At 39.7% G+C, this 22,722-nt stretch overlaps 1 protein-coding gene across 2 annotated transcripts in view; it reads right to left on the bottom strand.

The window, feature by feature from the left end:
- The window catches only part of LANCL3 (LanC like 3), a 98,830-nt gene extending 82,206 nt beyond the window's left edge, over positions 1-16,624 (bottom strand). The window contains exon 1 of one of the 2 annotated variants that reach the window (XM_003799874.2): positions 15,962-16,624. In XM_003799874.2, coding sequence (XP_003799922.1) covers positions 15,962-16,534 — 573 coding nt within the window. In that variant the 5' untranslated portion in view covers positions 16,535-16,624. The remainder of the gene's footprint in view (positions 1-15,961) is intronic. The other variant, XM_003799875.2, reaches the window with a different exon arrangement.
- Between the last annotated feature and the right edge of the window lie 6,098 nt (positions 16,625-22,722).

Here is a 22,722-nt window from a genome sequence, read left to right as displayed (position 1 = left end):
ACAGCTCACAGCAACCTCTAACTCTTGGGCCTAAGCAATTCTCTTGCCTCAGCCTCCTGAGTAGCTGGGACTACAGGTGCCCACCAGAACACCTGGCTATTTTTTTGTTGCAGTTTGGCCAGGACTGGGTTCGAACCTGCCACCCTTGGTATATGGGGCCAGCGCCCTACCCACTGAACCACAGGTGCCTCCTTAGAATAATAGTTTAAATGCATGAAATAAAACACAGGGAATTACAAAGGAGGTCAATTACACTGCAATTCAATTACTAAAACATTTAAAAAATCTGTAATGCAGTAGCATATGTGCCTCTTTATTAACATATTAAATAACAAGATTTTGCAGCAGATCTAATAATTATGGTATTGTTGAAACAGTGATGAGGGTAAATGCTATTTTGAGATACTTTCAACAAGTGTGGTGTGATATACATCTATCCATTATTTCTATAGGTGATAAAGTCACAAGTGCTACTGGTGAGTTTGTGGTCTATGTGTGTAATGGAAGGAAATGCTAAATTGTTTGAATAAAATAGAAAACATATAGATGTGATATTATTTTCCCAGCCTAAGGGGACTAGTTTGGAAGTTGCTATGATGACTAATCTTAGACAATACCTAGCCTTGTGTTTGACATATAGTAGGTGCTTAAAGGAATCACTCAGCTCTTTTTGCTATTACTTATAGAAAACCCAAGGTAATTCTAACCGTCAGCTAGAAAACAACACTGCACAATATCTTTCTTTCTTCTGGGATTGAAAAAAATTACTAAATTGTTCATTGGATCCTCAGCTTATTTCTAAAGCAGATGGTTGACAGCTGCCTAGTGAAGAGCTAGGCCATTCCATGATGGGTTCAGCAACTCAGGAGAGTTATTCAAACCAGAGCCCTTTCCAACTGTTTTCTCTGCTATTCTCAGTGGGTGAGCTGTATCACCCTTCAGTGTTGGAAGGTGGCTGCTGTTATTCTGTTCCTATATAACTGAAGCAGAAAGGGAAGGTATGAGGCTTTTCACTTGCATCATTTTTTTTATAATGTAAAACATTTCATTTTTAGAAGAATTTCCTTTCTGATTTATTGTTTAGCACTTGGTCACTGGCCAGATCTAGTTTCAGGGAAAGCTGGAAAGGCTGGTGTTTTCATTTTTAAATTCAATCGTTGGATGTAGGTTCTGACAAGAAAGAAGGGGAAAGGAAATGGTAGTTGAGTGGTTACCAAAGCATCTTCCTTTTGGCTTCCTTTGGCAAGATTTGTCTTGTGACTTCCTTCATCCATTCACTTTTTCTCCCTTTGATATCTCTCTTCCCTTTTCCAGATCACCCTCATGTCCCATGGCACCTTTAAGGTGTCTTATTTTTGCTCTCAGCTAGTTGACAATCAAATATAAGCTACAATATTAACGATTAATTATAATTTAATCTAATAAAGTTTTGGAAATGTATTTTATGGCAGCAAGTGCTTGAAGTTTTCCTAGTTTTTCTTTTGTACTTTTTTTATGTTTTAGACACAGGGTCTTATTCTGTTACCCAGGCTATAGTGTAATGGTGCAGTTATAGCTTACTGTAACCTTAAACTCCTGGGCTCAAGCAGTCCTCCTGCCTCAGCCTCCAAAGTAGCTGTGACTTGAAGGCTTGAACTACTATGCCCAGCTGATTAGAAAATTTTTATCTTTTTGTGGAGATGAGGGTTTTCCCTGTGTTACCCAAGCTATTCTCAAACAGATTTTTAAAATGTTTCAGTATTCTCAAACTCCTGGCCTCAAGCAGTCCTCTAGCCTCAGCCTCCCATAGTGCCCAGATTATTCCCAATTATTCCTAAGTTTTTTTAAAAAATCATTATTGTTATCATACTCAAAAAGTAAATTCAAACTGAGGATACAGAAAGATAGGAAACAAAATGAGTCTTTTTAGAACTAATAGTTGTTACCTCTACTCCATAAAATACCTCTATTTTTACCCACTTATATGATCCTAATATACGTATATTGTATAGCTTGCCCTCTTGCTTAATGTCCCTTGGGCATCTTTTCACACTATTACAAGAAAGGATGTTTCATTCTTTATACTGGCTATACTATAATTTAACCCTTATCAATGGACATGTATTTTGATTGAAGTTTTTTTTCTTTATTAGCTATCACAAATAGTGCCATAAATAATACACATGCATATGTATGTGTAGTAGTCTATTATCTGCTGAAGATATATTTCAAGACCCCAACTAAATGCCCAAAACCATGGATAAAACTAAACCCTATGTAGACTTTTTAAAGTTGGGTAGCTGAAATGGTTCCTGAGTGACTAGGATGGGTAGCATTTATAGTGCAGGTGCACTGGACAAAGGGATGATTCACATCCTCCAGCAGAATGTCTTGAGATTTCATCATGCTACTCAGAATGATATGGAATTTAAAACTTATGAGTTGTTTATTTCTGGAATTTTCCATGTAATCATCTCAGACTGTGGTTGATCACTGGCAACTGAAGCTATGAAGAGTAATGTCTTGGATAAGGGGTACTACTTTTTTACGGATATACAATGTGTGATGTAAGGTATGTTTGTGTCTTTAATATTTGTATCTTTGCCTGCTTTTGCCAGGATATGTGTGGGATAAATTTTTGAAACACAATTTTAGGGTCAAAGTTTACATATATTTTTCATTTGATAGAGGGTGATCAAAATGCTTTGCAAAAATGTTGCATTAATCTCAATTCCCTCTACCAATATTTGCAAGACCTGTGTTTTCACATTCTTTTCAACATAGAGTTTCATCAGACCTTTTCTTTTTGCAGTTTTTTGCCAGGGCTGGGTTTGAACCCACCAACTCTGGCATATGGGGCCGGCACCCTACTCCTTTGAGCCACAGGGGCCGCCCAGACCTTTTTAATATAAGCTACAGTGATGGGCAGAAATTGAGGATAGTGCTTTCTAAGGTATAAAATTAGTTCCCTCAGTGTTCCTTTCAACTCTTCCAAGACAAAATGCCTGTGCATATTTCACTCAGTCTTTGGATTTGAGTGGCCCCCATATTTAAAGCAGGTGTGTACTGCACACTGCCTATGTAAACCCTGAAGTGTGACTTGAAATGACGGCAGGAATGAGGAAGCTGGACTTTTTTTTTTTTTTTTTTAACTGGGTCTAGTTCCATAGTGGAGCACTTCTATGGGCTGTAGCTTTCAGGAGTATCCAACCCTTGGCCCATGGGTCACATACAGATTATGTGAGGCCATTTTTGGTTACGTGTGGTGGAAAATATCATAAAAATTATTCATGGACTTTTTTTTTTTTTTTTTGCTCATCAGCTTTCATTAGTGTTTTTGTATTTAATTTGAGGCCCAAGGCAATTCTTCTTATTTCAGAGTGGCCCAGAGAAACCAAAAGGTTGGATACCCCTGGCTGGTCCTTTGTTACCTATGACCCATTCTTATTAAAAGGATGTAATAAGAACTAACAATAATTGACCACTTATTTCTACACACTATTGTAAGCATTTTTATGTACTATGTTACTTTTTAAAATGTATTGCCATATAATTTTTCAAATTTTACTTTTAATTGGCAAATAATGATTATATATATTTATGGGACCCAATGTGACATTTCAGTACATGTATACATTGTGGCATGAGTAAATCCGGCTGATTAACATATCCATCACCCTATATACTTACCATTAAATGAGAACATTTAAAATCCACTCTTTTAGTAATTTTGAGATGTGCATTACATTATTATTAATCACAGTCATTTTGCTATGCAAGTGATCGCCAAAATTTATTCCTTCTGTCTAACTGAAATGTACCCTTTAACCAGCATCTCCTCTACCCTGTCTGTTTCCCCCCGCTTCCCAGCCGTTAGTAACTACCATTCTACTCTCTTTTTTAGATTCTACATATATGTCACTTAATAGTACCAATAACCTTACAGCATGGACGCAATTACTATCTCCATAATACCCAGTGAGGAAACTGAGGCACAGGGAGGTCTCAGGTGAAGCCCAAGGTTCAGCATTTCTGGCAAGGTTCAGGTGATACTGCTGCTGTTGATCCATTAAGCAGGCTTGACTGTAAAGTTCTGAATCACTGCTTTCCCCCAATTTTATGAGATTGACTATTAACAAATTTAAGTGATCTCCCAAACTTCATGGTTTTCATCATTTGTCCTTCTACTGAGAATGACTTCTTCCACAGATGCCAGAATATCAGTTCTCTGGTTTGTAGTTTATACTGAAGGAAAGATTCACCCTTACGTATCTTCTTGCAGGTGTAAGGACTTGGTTAAAATCTACTGAATGAATGAGAAAGTGCATGGATTTCTTTTTCCTAGGAAATGTAACTTTTCATTGTTTATAGAGGTTTTTAATAATTTCTTTAAAGGCCAAAAAAAGCTGCAATCCATTTTTAATTATGGTTTCATGATGATACAAGAGGAGACAATCTGTTATAGCATTCCCAGATCAGACAGAAAACATGAGCCTGATACTCATGGTACTATTTCCATTTTAGAATCATTGGGTTAGTTTTACCTGTATGATGTAAAGTAGTGGTTCTCCTTAAACTCTAAATTAATTTAAATTGAAGAAGATCAAGCATTTTCCTTTTTAACTGTGTAATCACAATGGTTTAACAGACCTGCTCCAACTAATCCAGAAAACTTTTAGATTTATTTATATGTTTTCATCTATTAATATACACTTCACTAAAACCATAAATGGTTATTTGCATTATAATTATTTGAAAAGAACATGGTTCATAATTTTCTTGTTACTAAATAAATTGGGGAAATAAGCACAGTAAAAATTCTTTTAAATGTACTGAATTATTTATTTTGCCAATAGCTTAAAACTCCCAATATTCTACAAGGAGGTTGTTTTAATAGAATTTTATTAAATTTATTGGCCTCTGAATGTGAAAATGATAGATAGTGCTAATTTCTTACTAACTTTTTAGCTAATTTTATTTTTGCTGGTTAGTTTAATAAATAATGTTTATAGTGTGACTGAAAGCTACACAGTACACAGTGGATTTCCTCCAAGTGGCAGGAAAGCCTGTTAATATCCCCATATGGTGATGGTTTCTTGGTGAACTATTCCAACAGTCTATAATGTGTCCAAGTACACGTTTCTCTTCATTCAATTTTACAAATTGACATTTGACCTGTAGTCAAGTCCAAAGCTTCAATTGTTTAATTTATCTCATAACAAACATGTTCTCATGCATTATTTATATCTATCTAAGTACCAATTATCTCTTCTTAATTATTTCTTTTATGGATTTAGTTACTGGGGAAACCTACCAAGTTAACAGACCCATTATTTCTTGGGGTGCTAGCCACTTGGATGAACTGAATTTTCAACAAGTCATTTGAGCCATTCTTTTTTTTTTTTTTTTGCAAGCTAAACAAATGAGTGTTTTCTGTAAGATTAGATTTCCTTTTCTGAATAGCTTCAGCTATTCGACAAACCAGACAAATGAATGACTTTGATACACTGAAGTGTGAGTATTGCTATCTGGGCCATAAAGAAGCTGTTTCCCAGATAGAGAGACAAAGTCTTAGAGAACATCATCTAAATGAGAGGTGGCAAAACAAATATTGGTCATAGCATTATGTGCAGTTAGCTGTTACTGTGCCTATCTGCTGGCTCCATTGCTTTGTACGGAATGGATTCCCCATGCTCAGTGGTCTGTTGAAATCTGGTGTCCATAGCAACCAAAGCATCACCAATCTTAAAGCAAGCACTGTGGGGACCAGCTGAATCTCCACAAACACAATGACTCTAGGAGGGCGCCACATTCCTGACAGACTTTACATCTATCCAAGGCCAAAGACATCCAAAGTTCAGCTAGAAAGGAAGTATTGTCCTCATACAAATTTCATTAACATAATCATCCTTTTAAAAATATTTTCTTCTTTCCTTGTGAGGCAAAGATAATTGTACATGTGTTATAAAGTCAGCTGTTGAAATAGGCTGGACTCTCAATGAAGGCATTAAAATAGTGGTTAAAAACAGAACTTTCAGATTCAGATAGATTTGGAATTGGATCCTGGATCCACTGATATATCTGGTTGACTTTGGGCAAGTTACTTAGAATCTCTGAGGTTTAATTTCTTCACCTGAAAAATGCAATCCAAGCAACGCCTACTTCATAGGTGTGCTATGAAGAGCCACTGAGAATGTGCACGTAGTGTGCTTAGCGGAGGGTTCCCCAGGAACAGAGTAAGAATTCTGTATGCCAGCCATTATTTTGTAATTACTTTGAGTATTATTATCATTAATATGACATGAGGCTTTGCATTGACTAAATAGCATAGGTATGGTATTCTGGGTGTTCAGCCAGTCTGTCTAATATTTCCTGTGGTGGTCTTCAGAGCTTCTATGTCCCTGGTGGCAACAGCAAAACTTTGACTTTCACATAGAGGCCATAAAGGGCTGGAGGGAAATATTCTGTGCTTTTTCATACAGGAGATTAAACTGAGCTGCTTAGATTGGGTGTCAGAGTAAACTGAGTGACTGGGCATCTCCCCTGAAACACAAACCTATGTTCCTCCAGGGAAAGGGCTCTTCTTAAATCTTTTTAAACTTATAGGTTCTTTGCAGGCTTAATATAGGAATAGACTTTCCTGTGTTTCTGATTTATACTTTTTGGAGTAAATCTCTTGATTGCCTTTAAGCTACTATAAATTGCTATTCAGGAGATGTTAAAATGTTTGGTTTTTGCTCTGTTCCCCACCCCACCTCCAAATTATGCATGGTGGGGTGAAGAAGATGTTTCTTAAGTTCTTTTCTTTGCTTCTAAAGATAATTTGCTTGCATAGCACTGATTGAGAATTTCAGAGGAATTCCAATAGTGTGTCTCTGTCAAAGTAACAACTTCAAATGAGTTCTCCTCAGCAAATGTTCCAGATCATGTACACTTGGTAGCTTGTTTCAGAATAAGATTAATACAATTAAAGATTCTTTTAAGTGTTTATTCAGCTTCTGGGCATATAAATAATATTTTCTTGCATTAATAAACTTTTATATTAGTATTTGAAAGTATTAATATATGTTATAGACTTGCTACTAGTTTTAAAAACTTAAAAGTCAGGCTTGGCGCCTGTAGCACAGTGGTTACAGCACCAGCCACATACACTGAGGCTAGCGGGTTCAAGCCTTGCCCTGGATAGCTAACACAACAATGACAACTGCAACATAAAATAGCCAGGCATCGTGGCAGGCACCTGTAGTCCCAGCTACTTGGGAGGCTGAGGCAAGAGAATCACTTAAGCCCAAGAGTTTGAGGTTGCTGTGAGCTGTGATGCCATAGCACACCTAGTAAGACACTGTCTCAAAAAAAAAAAAAAAACCTTAAAAATCAGCATTTCACTTTTTCATTTCCAGCTCATTTATAACATAATGCATAATGTTCTTAATATTAACAAGTCCACTACTCTTATAAAAATAATATAATGATGACTTTTGTCTATCCATCATCAGTGGGGTGTCATGTACATTTGTTAGTTCTGTGTGTGATCTTCAACTCTGCACCATCTGGGTCTAGGACTTGGCTTTAATCTTCATGTGTTTCTGTTATATTTTTCTTCGAGGACAGTTTTCTTACACTTGAGTGTTCATTGGAATCCTTGGCGGGCTTGTTGAAACACACATGGCAGGGATCCAGCCCCAACATTTCTGACTCAGTAGGGCTGGAGTTAGGCCTGAGAATTTGAACTTTTACCAAGTTCCCAGTGCTATTGCTGCTGTTGGCAGTAGTGGCCATCTGGGGAATACATTTTGAGAACTACTTTCTTAGACTGTACCCTTAACCTTGCTTGGTCAAATGTCTCTGAAAGTGGGAACTAGGTAAGGACATATGATGAGAGTATGATAAACTTACCACCACCAGAAAATAATTAAAGGATAGGGCTTTACTATATGACAGGCACTGGGAGAAGCATATTGTCTCCATTTTATAGATAAGAAAATTGTAACTTGACTTAGTAACTTGACTCTCATCACACAGTTGGTGAAGTTGAACTCACATGTGTCTGAATTTCTTCATTTCTATATATTTGTCCAGTAAACCCTCTGCATGTTTTTCTACTAAAACACAAACATCTAAGAGGAACATGAGCTTCTACCCCCAGACATTTGGAAGAATAGCCTGAACTCATCTCTGTCAAGCTCAAAATGTTTTTGAAGTTTTAATTAAAATTGAATAAATATGACATTACAGACTCTACACTTGTCCCAAACTTTCAGAAGCCTGTGAATCTCAGCATCCTGGACATTTGAATGGTTTAGAAATTGGAGTTTTCAGATGCCTCTGGTGGTAGTGGGGGTATGGGTCAGATCTGAAAAAAGAACTAGTTTTCAGTTGGATAAAGAGTGGTTAGACTCTCCTAGATCCTTTCCCAAATCCAAGCAAATAAATGATGGTCTTATGCCAGGATTCCCAAAAGCTGACCCTGATATGTGGGTTCGTAGGGAATTATTTATTAAAGAAGTGTTCTTAAGAGAAATCAGTATGAGAATGGGGTAAACAGGAAGCAGTGAATGGTAAGAAGCTAAGCAAGGGTGTGATTTTAGGCTAAATCCTAGCTTCTGTCTCATCCTATACAGGAGCTCTGGGATGTAAATTATATTCTAGACTAGAAACACACACTTTCACTAGTAATTAGATCCAGCTGGTGAGAGGAGCGTATATTAACCTCTAGGTACTACCAGCTCTCTTGGCATGCTGGCAGCATGGCTCTTGTAACCCAATAGTGGGTCTCTGAAGAAGGCTGTAAGTGAGTGTTAGAAGCAAAGCACATGGACATGGAGGGATGGATTCACAGAACTACTAAGAAGCATCAGAGAGGATTTGTTAGGAAGACCTATGGTTCCTCTATCTGGGCCCTCCAGACCTTAGTACAGTGATTTTTCAACCAGGGTGTGAAAATAGCTAAATTATTTTCAAAAGAAGTTCAAAGCACTGGGTGGTGCCTGTGGCTCAAAGGAGTGGGGCGCTGGCCCCATATATAGGAGGTAGCGGGTTCAAACCCAGCCCTGGCCAAAAACTGCAAAAAAAAAAAAAAAAGAAGAAGAAGAAGAAGTTCAAAGCACAGTAATTATATTCTTGTATATATATATATATATATATATGTATTTTTTTCTTTCTTTTTTTTTATAAGCTGCCATGGAAGTTTAACTATAGGTTTGCATGTGTTGTGAGATGAAAAAGGTTGAGAAACACTGCCTTAGTAGAAACCTTGAGGTTTACTTTCTTGACAGATTAAATCAGAGAAATGCTGCTTTGAGGCCCAGGTCATAGTCAAGAGCAGAAATGAGGTACTCTACCCAAAAAAGCAGGATGATATAAAAGTTTAAATGCTAAATTGTGAGAGCCCCCCTACATGCATATACACACTTAGCCTCCTCCTCAGATCAACTTCTAGAACATTGGCAGCCACACTTTCCACCAAGCAGTAGGTTGAAGGTGGGTCTGTGGTTGTCAGATAGAGTCAATAAAAAGAACCACAAATACTAACATTTGGAGGAGTCTCCACAGATACTAACATTTGGAGGAATACTCCATCCGAGCATAAACTGTCTTGTCACCCTACACTAAGACCCATCAATTGGCTAGGCCTCTCCCACACCCAGAGTTTCCAATGAGCTTTTTAGGATAAGACTCTTTAAATAGAAACTGTCAGTCTGAAGGTATTTGAGGAAAACATCTGATGTGAAAGGCAGTGACCATAACAAAATAAACAGATCAGAAAAGTGAACTTGGTGGAAACAAATGATACTGGGAGCATTGAAAAAAACTTCCAAAATGCCCAAATCTATAATTAATACCTTTAGAGAGGAAAGTAATCAGATGAATGAAATAAAAGGAGAATATTATTGAAAGCAACATTCAGTGAACAGAAACGAATTCTAGAAATTATAAATATGATAGCAGAAATAAAAATAACTCAATGCAAAGATTAGAATATTCAGTTGATTAAATGACCCTGAAAGTTCAACCTAAAGACAATGAGCTTGATAAAAAGAGAAAACATTAATTAGGATTAGAGAAATCCAACCTCTGTCTAGTAGTCAGTCCCAATTAAAAGAGACAAAGTAAGTAAAAGGGGAAACTTACCAAGATAACCAGGAATATTTCTCATAAGTGAAAGACATGAGTTGCCAGATTTAAAATGCGCACCAGCATGTTGGATGGAAGAATAACAAAGAAGAGACTTGAAAGCCTTCCAAACAGAGAAAAACAAAACTGGTTGTATACAAGTATTAGTACTAGACTTTTCATAGCAACCTAGAAAGTTTTGAGACAATAAAGCAAGGCCTCTAAAATTCATAGAGAAAATTATTTCTCAACTAGATTTCTAAGGAAACCAAAATTATCAACCAAGTGTGAAAGTAGGGAAAAAAATATTTAGATAGGCAGAGTCACCCCCCAAATTACAACCTCTTTTTGGTCCATCAGAAAAATGAAATGAACCAAGAAATTGGAAAATAAGGGATCATCAAACCTAGGGTTCCAATACGAGTGGGTCACAGGAAACTTCCAGAGTGGTGGTAACAGACAGCCCAGGATCAGAGGTGGGTATTAACACTAAGGGGGAGAAACATAGGAGAAAGGACATGGTAATCATTGTACATGATATTGATCAATGAATATTGTTTTAGCCAAGTAGTATGATACATATATAATTATTTTAAGTAGATGGAAAAGGAAAAATAGTATGGAGAGATTATAAGGAAGCTAAATTTTCATCTTCCATTTTAGCTGAATAATAGATAATGGCTAAATGGAAAAATCAAGAAATATTTGTCTAACAACGTCATTTTAAACATATGGATGTAAGCTGTTAGAAAAATAAACAGATACAAGTGTTTGAAGTCTGTGCCTCAGAGAAATTTGAATATGGGTATGTATGCATGGCATAGGAGCCTGCTATTATTTCGAGGAACTCTTAGCCTTTTAAACTATGCATATGTGTTTCTTTGAGAAACGTAAACATCAAAAAAATAAATAAGATCTCTCTCTTTTTTTTTTTTTTTAACTGACCTTATCTATTCTTTTTGCTTGTGATTTCACCACATTTCTTCACATTTACTCTAGTCTGGCCCAATGATTAAAGAGGCAAGAAAATCACCTAAGACCAGGAGTTGGAGGTTGCTGTGAGCTGTGACTACACAGCACTCTACTGAGGGTGATAAAGTGAGACTCTGTCTCAAAAACAAAAAATAAAATAAAATAAATTGTTATTCTAAAAAGAGGTGCAGTAGGTTTTACCAGACTGACAAATGAGTCCTTGGCACTAAAGGGGTTTAGATATCCCATAACTCATCCCCCTTTTGAGCATTCTTAATACAGTCAATCTACTCTCCCAACAGAAAACCATTGTGATATTTTTACATGGTAAATAAGATCATGATACTCCCTTGTTTGAACATGAAAAAAATATAAACTCCTAACTTTGACCTGGCACTGTAGGGTCTGATTTTACTCTGCTCACATCCTCTTTCATGACTTGAACTTCTCTATCCTCTGCTCTCTCTGCTCCAGCCATGCTGGCCCCCTTCCATTTCCTTGAAATCTCCAAGCCATTTCCCACCTCCAGGGTTCTTGCCCTTTGCCTGGAATGCCTGCTTTTAGAGCAGCCACTTCATTCTCATGCTCTAGTGATAAGCCAGGACACAGAGAAGCCTTCCTACCAACCTATCCCAAATAGTAGCCCTTCCCTTCCAAGTTAGGTCCTGTTTATGCCCTTCAGAGCACTTATTACAAATGAATTATACTGTTTTTTTGTTCATTACTAAATTCCACCATCTATTGTAGTAAGGCACCTGGCACAATGTAGATATCTAATATTATTCATTGAATGAATAAATAAAGGGTAGAATAAGTCAATGAGGAAGCTCTTATTAATCCATCTAAAAGTGAGGATATTGAAGCTCAAAGGTGTTAAATTCTCTGTCCATGATCACTCAGTGGCAAAGTTATTTTAACTGAGATCCTATGCCACCCCCTAATCCCTCCAACATTCCCTGATACATTTCCATCAATCAATGAAAAACAGATTAGACCCAATAGAGATTAGCTGACCTGATTTACGGGGACTTTAGTGCCCCATTGCTCAGAGATATCTGCCCAAGAAACCCTCAAAGCTATTCTACTGAGTATTTCCAGGAGGGCTGAATTAAATGCAAATACATTACTGGGATAGACTGTGTCTCGCTGTCTGTCTGTCTATGTCTCTCTCCACATGCATATATATATTTTTTCATTTCTGAGTATTATAACTGTAAATACAAACAATGAAATCAAATGGAAGAAAAAAATCTAGAAATGGGTAAATGAAGGAAGGAACAAATCAGATATACCCAAGGGTAAAGGCTAGTATATAGAAATACATGCAATAAAGCACTGTATTGCAGGATATGTGGACCACAATTCTGGCCATGAACTTCCTGCTAGCTAACACAAAGTGAAAAACACCATCAGATACATGACATAATAACATATGTTGAAGATTAAAAAAATTCTATCAATTGCCAATAGAAACACAATTATGTCTATTTCTATCTCCTGAAATAAACCTCTTGTGGGTCCTGATAATGAAAGCCTGGTAGGATATAGCAATCAGCATTCTAAACGCAGCCTGATAAATAAATATATCAAGCTTCATTGAATGGTGTTTTATAGCAGGACTTAAGAGAGGGGTCTGGTATAATGCCAAAATCTATGCAGCACTATATGGACTTGATAGTCAAAACATGGTCTTTGGACCAGAAATATCAACATCACCTAAGAACACTTTGGAAATGCAGAATATCAGGCCTCATCCTAAGCCTGAATCAGAATATATATTGTATTAACAAGATCTGCAGGTAATTCATATGCACATTAAATTTTAAGAAGCACTGGTCTATTGGTTGAGCTTAATTTAAGGAAAAAATTCTAAGAAACTATCATTCATTCATTCAACAATACAGTAGAACCTCCTCTGTTAAGCTGACCACCCCAGGGACTGTAACAAACTGGTCAACATATGGAGGTGGTCAACATAAGGAACTAGACCTACTGTACTGATATGTACATGTGGTGCATGTCTGGTCTATGAAAATTAGGTCAACTTAAGGAGGTGGTCAATGTGGGGAGGTGGTCAACTGTGGAGGTTCTATGGTATTTATTGAGACTTTAGCAATAGAAAAGGATTTCTTTAAATATGATAACAAAAGTACCACCATAAAGGAAAGTAACAATAAATGGGACACCATTAAAATTAAGTGATAAATCAAATCATATAGTAGATAATATTTGCAATGACGCCAAAAAAAGAAAAGTTGGGTACCTAAATATGTACCAGTCATTGTCTTGATGCTGGGGATACAGAAAAGAAACAAAAAATCTCTATCTTTAATGAGCTTCATTCTAACTGGTGAAGACATAAATAAATAAAATAAATCAGAAAAGGAGAATCAGTGAAGGGGTGGGGTTGCAATTTTAAATAGTGTAGACAAGAAAGGCTTCATTGAGGAGGTAAATACTTGTTCAAGGTCAGGGAACCAGCTATAAAAACATCCAGAGAAAGTGTTCCAAGCAGAAAAAACAGCAAGTACAAACACCCTGAGACAGGAGAGTGCCTAGAACAACAAGAAAGCCAGTGTGGTTGAAGAAGAGAGAGCAAAAAGTGGAGGAGGTATGCATGAGGCTAGATCATGTGGGGCCTTGTTGGTTATTTTAAGTATCATATCTTTAACGGTGAGAAGCCACTGGAGAAAGAGTAATAGGGAGCCATTGTAGGAAGCTAAGCAGGGAAATGACATAATGAAACGTGTTTTATAAGAAGATTGGTTTCTTAGAGGTAGGTGAAATGGCTTGAATAAGAGAATTTAGCTGAGAGTACATGACACCAATCCCAATATATTATGATTCATTCATTCAACAATTTATTATATGCCAAAGATGTGACAAGTAGTATAGTGAGATTCTCAAGTAGTGTGATAAGTGAGGGAACTGCCAGAGAAATGTGAATATAAATGAAATTGGAGGAAAAGATATTGAGGACATAATGAGAGAATGTTTATAGAGAAATGACACAAGTTCACAATTCAATTTAATCAAGGTTTATGGATCATCTATTGAGGGCAAAGCCACATACTAGCTAGGACTTAGGGCAGGAATGGTGCATGACTTGTACTTTCCCCTGAAAGGGCCTCTGCCTTGGTTTGCTTAGCCCTTGCCCTATGCCTTTCACGCCAGAATATCTTAGATTGCCACAGCTGAGGCTGGCACTGGGACTAGCCAGTTCACTCAGGTTAAAAGATGTGGGGGATTTTTTTGTTTGTTTGTTACCCTTGAATCTTCTATCTCCTGGGAGCAGAGGCCAAAGCACCTCAACTTGATTAGTACAAAAAGACAGATTTGATTTGTCAGGTGGGCAGAGGAGAGGTCTTAATAAATGTCTTTGTAGATCAGTGTTGTTGCAGACTGACCCTGAAAGATCAGTTTGGGGGTAAAGAGTCCTTCTGTTCTGCTTCCACCTGTGTGACCTGGTGGGTCTCCCACTCTTTGCTATTCCATTCTGGAGAAAAGACCCCAAGGTATGAAAAGGGGCAAAGACAACCTTCAGCAAAAAACTGGAAAGAAAAGTACATTTGAAAATTGCCTACCACCAGATTGTGAGGTCTGGGACGAGATGTAAATGTAATGCAAATGATATGTAAATGTCTGTGTCCTCCTAAAAGGTTTTATACAACCAACCGGAAGGGCCCTTGGGAAACCGCTAACACATAACAGTGACTCAGAAGCAGAGTGAACTATTTTGAGAAAACTTTGTCACACAGACCTTTGCTGCCTAGCAAGCACAGTGTCATTCTTCAGTAATCTTTTTTCTTACATGAATCAATCTCACCTGCTATTAAAAAAAAAATCAAGTCTGCCTCTGTAGAGGTTATCTAGGTTAATCACTCTTTTAAAACACTCTATTTTAGTTTTCAGCCTTTACTTTATTGCCTTCAGTTTTTTTTTTTTTTTTCCACAAGCCTTTCTCATCCAAACAAAGCCAAGTTAAATGTGTCACTTCCTCCCTAGACCGGTATTTGGCTCCAGTGGATTATGAATGAAAGCGTCTCCCTTCCAGTTCTAGTTACTATGATCCTTCAGAGTTTTATTTTTCCTACTCCACAGGAACTTGGCACATTCTCTTCTAATATCCACATGCTGTATTCAAAGTGAATTCAGAAAAAAACCCACGCATATAGTTTTGAACACCATTTCACTCCGAGGAGCCTTTGAAAAGCTATTCATGGAGAAAAGCTGTCCTTTGGAGAAAGCTGTAGTTTTGACCATCTTAAGTACACATTTAAAAATGAAAATAAAAAAGTGAATGTTCAATCACAGTGGGGTACATTTCCGTCTACACTTATGTATTTTAAAAGGGGACACTCCCACCAGATATGCATTTTAATAAGAGCCATGAGATGAACAAAATAGTAAGCAAGACAACAAACACGTCAGATCTGCAGCTGGGCAGTTATTCCTGGTCACATACTCGGGAGTTCAGAAGCAACTTAACTCCACATCAGCCCCCATAAGTCCCATTACTTTTCTAGTACTCTAACAATTCAAGGATGCCTCAGCGTTTGACAGCAGTGCCTAAAGGAATAAAATCCTTTCCGTTCCTAAGGTTTTTAATCTCACATAAAAAGGCAACATCTAGGGTGATGATCAGTGTAAAACGTGAACAAAGAGTAAATATGCCGAATTCCAACAAATGAGAGACTAAAAAAGAGGGAAGAAAAGGGACCAAAAAGCAGGAGATAAACCTCAAAATAGTGAAGAGATGACAGCCCTAGACAAAGAGTAACAAAGAGACGAAGATAACTGGGGGCGATGCAGCCGGAGCCCAGGAGTACGGGGAAGGGTGGCCGCGCAGGGCGGGGCAGGCGACGAGCGCCCTCCCGCGGCCGGGGCTGCACCTTACCTCCTGGGCGAGCTTCTGCTTGAGCACCAGCGCTGCACACAGGTAGCCCGCGCGGCCCACGAACAGCTCGTCGGAGCCGCACTCCAGGAAGGAGACCGGCGCGCAGACGGCGCACAGAGCCCGGAACTTGCCCAGTGGCTGCACGTAGTCGGACCGGCCCAGAGCGTGGTACACGAGTGTGGCCACAGCGTACACGCCCGCGCCCCCCAGCAGGAAGGCTGCGCGGGTGTCTGCGTCCTGCTCGCCCCACTCCTCAGCACGGGCGCACGCGTCGATGAGGCGCTTGGCCGAAAGCAGGTAGCGCTCCCGGGCTGGGGCGAAGAGCGGGCTCTGTGAGACGTGGTACAGCATATAGGCCACCCCGGCCACGCCGCCGTAAAGCCCCCACTGGCAGCCGCTTGCTCCAGCCGTCGCCCCCCGGGCCTCCGCGCCGCCCCCGAGTGGGGGCAACTCCTGGAGAATACGCTCGATGGTGGCGGTGACCAGGGGCGCCACCGCCTCCTCGCACTGGCCCGCCAGCAGGCTGCCTTGGTAGTCATCGAAGCGGTTGGCGAAGCAGCGTTTGGTGTCCATGCTGTTGTCCGCGCCCCTTAATGCTGAGCTGGGGACCGCTTGAGGTCGCGCCCTGTGCAGCCCAGCGCACCACCTCCGGCTTTCTGAGGCACTGGGATGGCGGTGTATGCGATGGGATGGAGCGAGAAGGGTGAGACGGGAGGTGACAAGAGGCGGGCGCGAAGAAAAAGCACGGAGCGGATGGCCAAGTGGGGCACTGAGCTGTCGCGAGGCTCCCGAGTGGCCCAGGCGAGCGCCAGGGAAGCGCGTCGTGCGCCCCCTTCTCAGAGGCCGCGCCCTCGCTGAACCCGCCCCCTCCTGCGCCGCCGCAGCTCGGCTGCCTCTCCTAGGGGCCGAGGTGATCTCCGGCAGGACCCACGCGGGGCCCGCGCCACTCCTCCTGCTCCGCCCTCGGCTCCTCCCCTCCCGGCAGAAGGCTGAGGACGTGCGGGACACTGATCCAGAACGCTGACGCTGGACATACACACACCTGGCAGGGGTGGTGACGACCTAGAGTCCCTCATATATTCAGTGTGTTCTTTAGGTTAGAAGCATCAGTCTCACCGCGGAGCATATTACAAATGCAACACTTCAGGCTTTGCCTCAGAACTATTGAATCAAAATCTGAATATTTAGCAAGATCCCCAGGTGATTCGCATGCACACTAAAGTTTGAGAAGCCACTGAACTAGGCTCAAATATTGGGGAGAAACTGGGCACCCTCTTTGAAGCCTGTCTTTCATCTGGTCACCTTGGAGTTCTCGTTGTGCTTGTTTCAATTCCACAGGCTAGGGGGTTTGAGGACATCATGTGTCATGCATTAAAACAGTGAAATGCCTGCCCCACACGGAAACTTCTTGGGTTTCGTGGTTGTGTTGGGGTACACAGGAGTAAAAGGTCAAAGAACCAAACCGGGTTAAAGCAAAGGAAAGGGGACTCCCCTCCCTCATGTATGCATAGTAAGAGCTCAATAAGTATCTTGAGGTCATTAACTACTTAATACAAGGATAAACACTGTGTTAGAATTTATTAGGCTCTTGAACTTTTCCCTGAGCATTCTTTATTTCCTCTTTCCCTCCTTTCCTTCCCATGTTTGTTCCCTTCTGCTTTTTTTTTTTTTTTTTTTTTTTTTGCCACAGGCATTATTGAGGGTCTCCTACAAGTCCTGAAACCTCAAAATGGATGAATAAAATAGACTTGTTCCTAGACCTCTTGGAGCCTACAGTTCATTGTAAAAAGACAGAAAATGAACAATTACATGAGCTAGTTGTCTTTCTTGTGCTCACCTGTTTTAAAACAATACTGTTTCCCAAACTGTTGACTCTTGAAGACTAAAGAGGTCACTTCTCCCAGAGGTATTTGCAATTTGACAGGGACTGTGCAAGACATAAGAGTAAGTGACTCATAATACAGTTTCACTCACTTGCAGAGAGAGAAACTACTCCACTTACTTGGAAGGCCAGTTTTGTTTTGAGACAATTTTTCCCTCAAAAGTGTTAATTGTCATGATGATTTTGAAGCAGAAATTAAATAGCCTGCCCCTCTGCCCTTGCTTGATGGAGCCCGGGAAAGAACCCCAGTTTGCCAAGATTATTGCCAGTACTGACACATCCACATAGTTTAAGGATGGTATGGCTATCATCCTCCTATATGGCTGTCCAAACAGGTTTATTTGTAATAATAATAATAAAGCTACGTCCACTTTTAGATAGGGCATTAGATACGTTAAAGGAAGGCTATCAAAGCAGCACAAGAATGTTTAGTTTCTCCCTGAGGCTTCCTTCCTCCTCTCTCATTAGAAGTGATTTTTGTCCCCTGCAACAAGGAGACATAAAATACAAGCCTTCACAAGCAAACTGAATGAAGCCTTGTTGCACTTCATCCTTCTACTTCTCACCCTTGTCATGAATCTAGAGGCAACTCTGTTAATTCTGACTCTGATCATTTTTCCACACATCCCAGCCCAGAGGGAGCACAAGGGGTAATGACAGGGACCTGTGTTGGTTGGCTTCAAAATAGAACTATATGTAAGTAAGCATGTCTCCAAGAGAAGGAGCTTTTCTTTCTCCCAGTTGTCATCTCTCTATTGTCCCAAAATGCTGTCTAACAAAGCCCCCTGAAATCTTGTAGCATATAACAATAAGTTTGTTGTTCATGCATATAGGATCTTGGCTGGGCTCATTCATGTGTCTGGAGGTGGGCTGGGTGTTACTTGGGAGACTGAGGTGATGGTGTCCTGGTCCATGTGTCTCTCTCTAGTCCTTTAGCAAGTCAACCTGAGCATGCTTGCATGGCAGTGGCAGAGGGAATAGAGCAAAAGTAGAAACAAGCAAGACTTCTTAGGGTCTAGTTTCAGAGCAAGCACGCTCTTTTATGCCTTATTCTGTTGACAAATCACATGAGGAAATATAAGGTGTTTTTATGGAATTCAAAGTTACGTGAAACAGAGTGTGGATATAGGGCAAGGTGAAGTATTGGGGGTTTTAGAGATTTCTTTTGGGTGACAGCACAGTAAAATAAGCATCACAAGATGAATATGAAACATGATTTTGGAGAAGGAGGTTAACAGTGTCCAGAATCCCTCTTGAACTGTGGCTCAGTGAGTAGGGCGCTGGCCCCATATACCGAGAGTGATGGTTTCAAACCCAGCTCCAGCGTAACTGCAACAGAAAAATAACTGGGCGTTGTGGCGGGGGCCTGTAGTACCAGCTACTTGGGAGGCTGAAGCAGGAGAATCGCCTGAGCCCAAGAAGTTGGAGGTTGCTGTGAGCTGTGACTTCACAGCACTTCACCGAGGGTTAATAAGTGAAACTCTGTCTCAAAAAAAAAAAAAAAATTAACCCTTTTACTTGTAAATATTTTCTAAAGACCTCAACACTTTGCCTGTTTCATAATCTCCTAGCAAAATTTCAGCCCAGAACATCTTCCAGGGTGAAGCAAGCTATTTGGACCACGTGAAGCCCCATTTATTTTTTCTTTTTCTTTCTTTCTTTCTTTTTTTTTGGGGGGGGGACAGAGCCTCAAGCTGTCACCCTGGGTAGAGTGCTGTGGCATCACAGCTTACAGCAACCTCCAACTCCTGGGCTCAAGCTGGGACTACAGGTGCCCACCACAATGTCCGGCTACTTTTTTTTTTTTTTTTTGGTTGCAGCCATCATTGTTGTTTGGCAGGCCCAGGCTGGATTCGAACCCGCCAGCTCAGCTGTATGTGGCTGGTGCCTTAGCTGCTTGAGCCACAGGCGCCAAGCCTGAAGCCCCATTTCTAATTGACATTTACTTAATTTGAAAGAAAGTTATTTGTTTTAAGATCATTACTCTCCTATAATACATTCTTCATGAGGGTAGCGCTTTTGTTGTATTTATTTACTGACATGCACCAAATGTCTCATGATCATTCTGCTATTGCCTGTAAGAGGTACTCACTAAAAGTTTTGTTTGTTTGTTTGTTTCGTTTTTTTTTTTTTTTTTTTTTTGCAGTTTTTGGCCTGGGCTGGGTTTGAACCCACCACCCCCGTCATATGGGGCCTGCGCCCTACTCCTTTGAGCCACAGGCACTGCCCTCACTAAAAGTTTATGAAATGATGAGTGAATTACCATAAGAGTGCTATTGTTAAGGTATCTGGGAGTATGGTATACAGAGCAAGGCCTTTGTTGAAACTTTAACTGGACTTGTATAATCCTCTACTGCATTCTTGGATCCTTCTGTTCTTGTGAGCACAGGAATGCAAACATTCTGCAGTTTCTGCCTCCGTACTTTGTTTCTTCACAAGATCTGGTCACCTCTATACTTTACCTTAAATTCATGATTTCATACATTCTACTTTTACTAACTAACCCCATGTGGCAGATTATATTCTTCAAATATGGACACAATAATATCTCCTATGCCACATTCCTCTCATCAGGAGACAAGTACATGTCACCCCCTCTTGACTCACATGGGGTCGTGACTCACTTGTAACCAGTAGAATGTAATAGAAATGGCACTGTTTAACGTAAAGGCTAAATTACAAAAGGCAATGCAATTTCCATCTTCCATGTAGGATAACTCATATTTGGAGCCTTGAACTGTCTTGCAAGAATCTGACTACCACAAGGCTACCATATTGCGATGAAGCCTACGCAACCTGAACAGGCCACTTGTAGGTGCTTGGGTTGACAGCCCAGATGACAACCTCAACTGATAGCTATGTGAGCAAGACACTTTTGACTATTCATCCCAGTCAAGCCTTCAGATGACTGCAGCTCCAAATGAGAACTCCTACCCCAAACCTTTCCAGAGTTCCCGACCCACAAAGTTATGAGCAAAACAGAATAATTATTTTCAGCCTCTAAGTTTTAGGATAATTTGTTGTAAAGCCAGGTGACTGGAATATCCTGCTAGCTGTCTATCATCCAATGTTATAGAAGTTCCCTCTAATCAAAAATGGCCACTAAACAGGGCAATGAGCAGTTGGGAGGAGGAGTATTTCAGAGAAATCTGGAAGACAGACAAGTATGCAGGTACCCAGAAAGTTATTTTTCAAAATAATAATTCTAGTTGAATTCTTTGTAAGTAGCTATAACCCCACAGGAAATAGTAGTCTATAAAAAAATCCTACCAAAGCCATTTATTTTATCCTTATCTGCAAGATTTGTCCTGATAGTCACAGAATTTCTAGCAGCATTTGCTGACAGGCAGCTCACAACACATGTTTCTGTAATCTTGCAAAATTGCCCAGTTCCCAGTTCTTCCTCTGTATGTCCTTATTATGCAGATTATGCAAAACTATGGATGGGAAAGAATTTTAGTGGGTTCATCAAGGAAATCACACAAAAATTATGCAAAACCATTCAGGAAAAAGAGTATTAAAATCAAAGAGTTCCTCTTATGCAAATCATTGCTATCTAACTAAGGGTGAATATGAAAAAAAAATCAGTAATTGTACATGTCAAGCCTTACCACTTAAGGTTTAATTCATTTTATGGGATAAACCATCTTAAAAATGCTTTCAGAAGTTTTTTCAAAGTTTTACACAAAGGATGCATCCTGGAAAGAGCTGAGATAACCAGTGATATGCCTAGTCCTTGTAGCATATCCTCTGTTGAGTCTCATCCCTGATTTATTAGGTTAACAACCTAATTGGAGATTTGTCTCTGCTTGTGCTCTTTGTCCCAAGGAAACTCCTCTCAAAACAGTGCCTAGAGTGATTCAAATCAGATCCTGTCTTATGACCAATGTCACTGTTTCATGTGTCCCTCAAAAGAAAATATAGAGTTCATAGGATGGCCTACAAGGCCCACTGCACATTGCCCTCATTACTTGTGTGACCTCTCCTATTTCTCTTCCCCTTGCTCCTTCAGCTCTAGCCAAATTAGCTACTTTGATATTCCACAAACACACTACTTACAGACTTAACAGGGAGAGCTTTCCTTAAAGTTTCCTTTCCTTGGAATACTCTTGAAAAAGTGTCCTCAGACCCTTTCACCTCAATTTCAGTTAGGTTTTCCCCAGCTATAATATTTTAAATTACAATCCCTTCTCCTGCCTTTAGTCTCTTAACAGCTATATATTTTGCCTATTGTTTTGTTTCTCATCTATCTCTCTCTACTAAAATGTAATCTCCAATGAGAATAGGAATTTTTGTCTGTGTTGTTTCCTACTGTATCCCCATTGTCTGATCAATGCCTGACACAATATATGCTCAATTTATATTTATTAATGTCTATTATACCTTTCATAATGTACCCATCAATGGCTAAACTTTGTCATCTGCTTTCTGGGCCAGTTTCTTGAATGTACTCATCTCCCACAAGCAGCCATAAGAATGTTCATTTTAAACATCAGATTTAGTTCTTCTTGTCCCTTTTTCTCTACCTCCAGTATTAACAATCTTTAAACATTTTCTTAGCTATTATAGGTTAATTGTGATTACTGGTACACAATGTAATGCCAGGATTAGGAGCCACCTGCGATAAGCAAGCAAAGCACCACTTACCACTGCACCTGAAGGCAGGGTGGGCCAGTTTGATTGGTCACATTGGCCAAGATCAAGTAAAAGTGCACACCCTAGTTTGCCAGATATGAGAAAAATGTATGTCAATTACACCTTCAGATACTATGTGTATATGGATGATTTGAATGCACTATAATAAAACATTTCTGTTTGAGGCACTGCTAAAACAGGTATTCCTCTGTTTTAAACTCATGAATCTGTGTAAGGTACATTA

Source organism: Otolemur garnettii, unplaced genomic scaffold, assembly GCF_000181295.1.
Source record: "Otolemur garnettii isolate 467f Iridium unplaced genomic scaffold, OtoGar3 scaffold00158, whole genome shotgun sequence".
NCBI classification, from domain to species: domain Eukaryota; kingdom Metazoa; phylum Chordata; class Mammalia; order Primates; family Galagidae; genus Otolemur; species Otolemur garnettii.
Note: the sequence above shows the minus strand (reverse complement) of the source record. Positions and strands in the feature narration are given on the sequence as shown.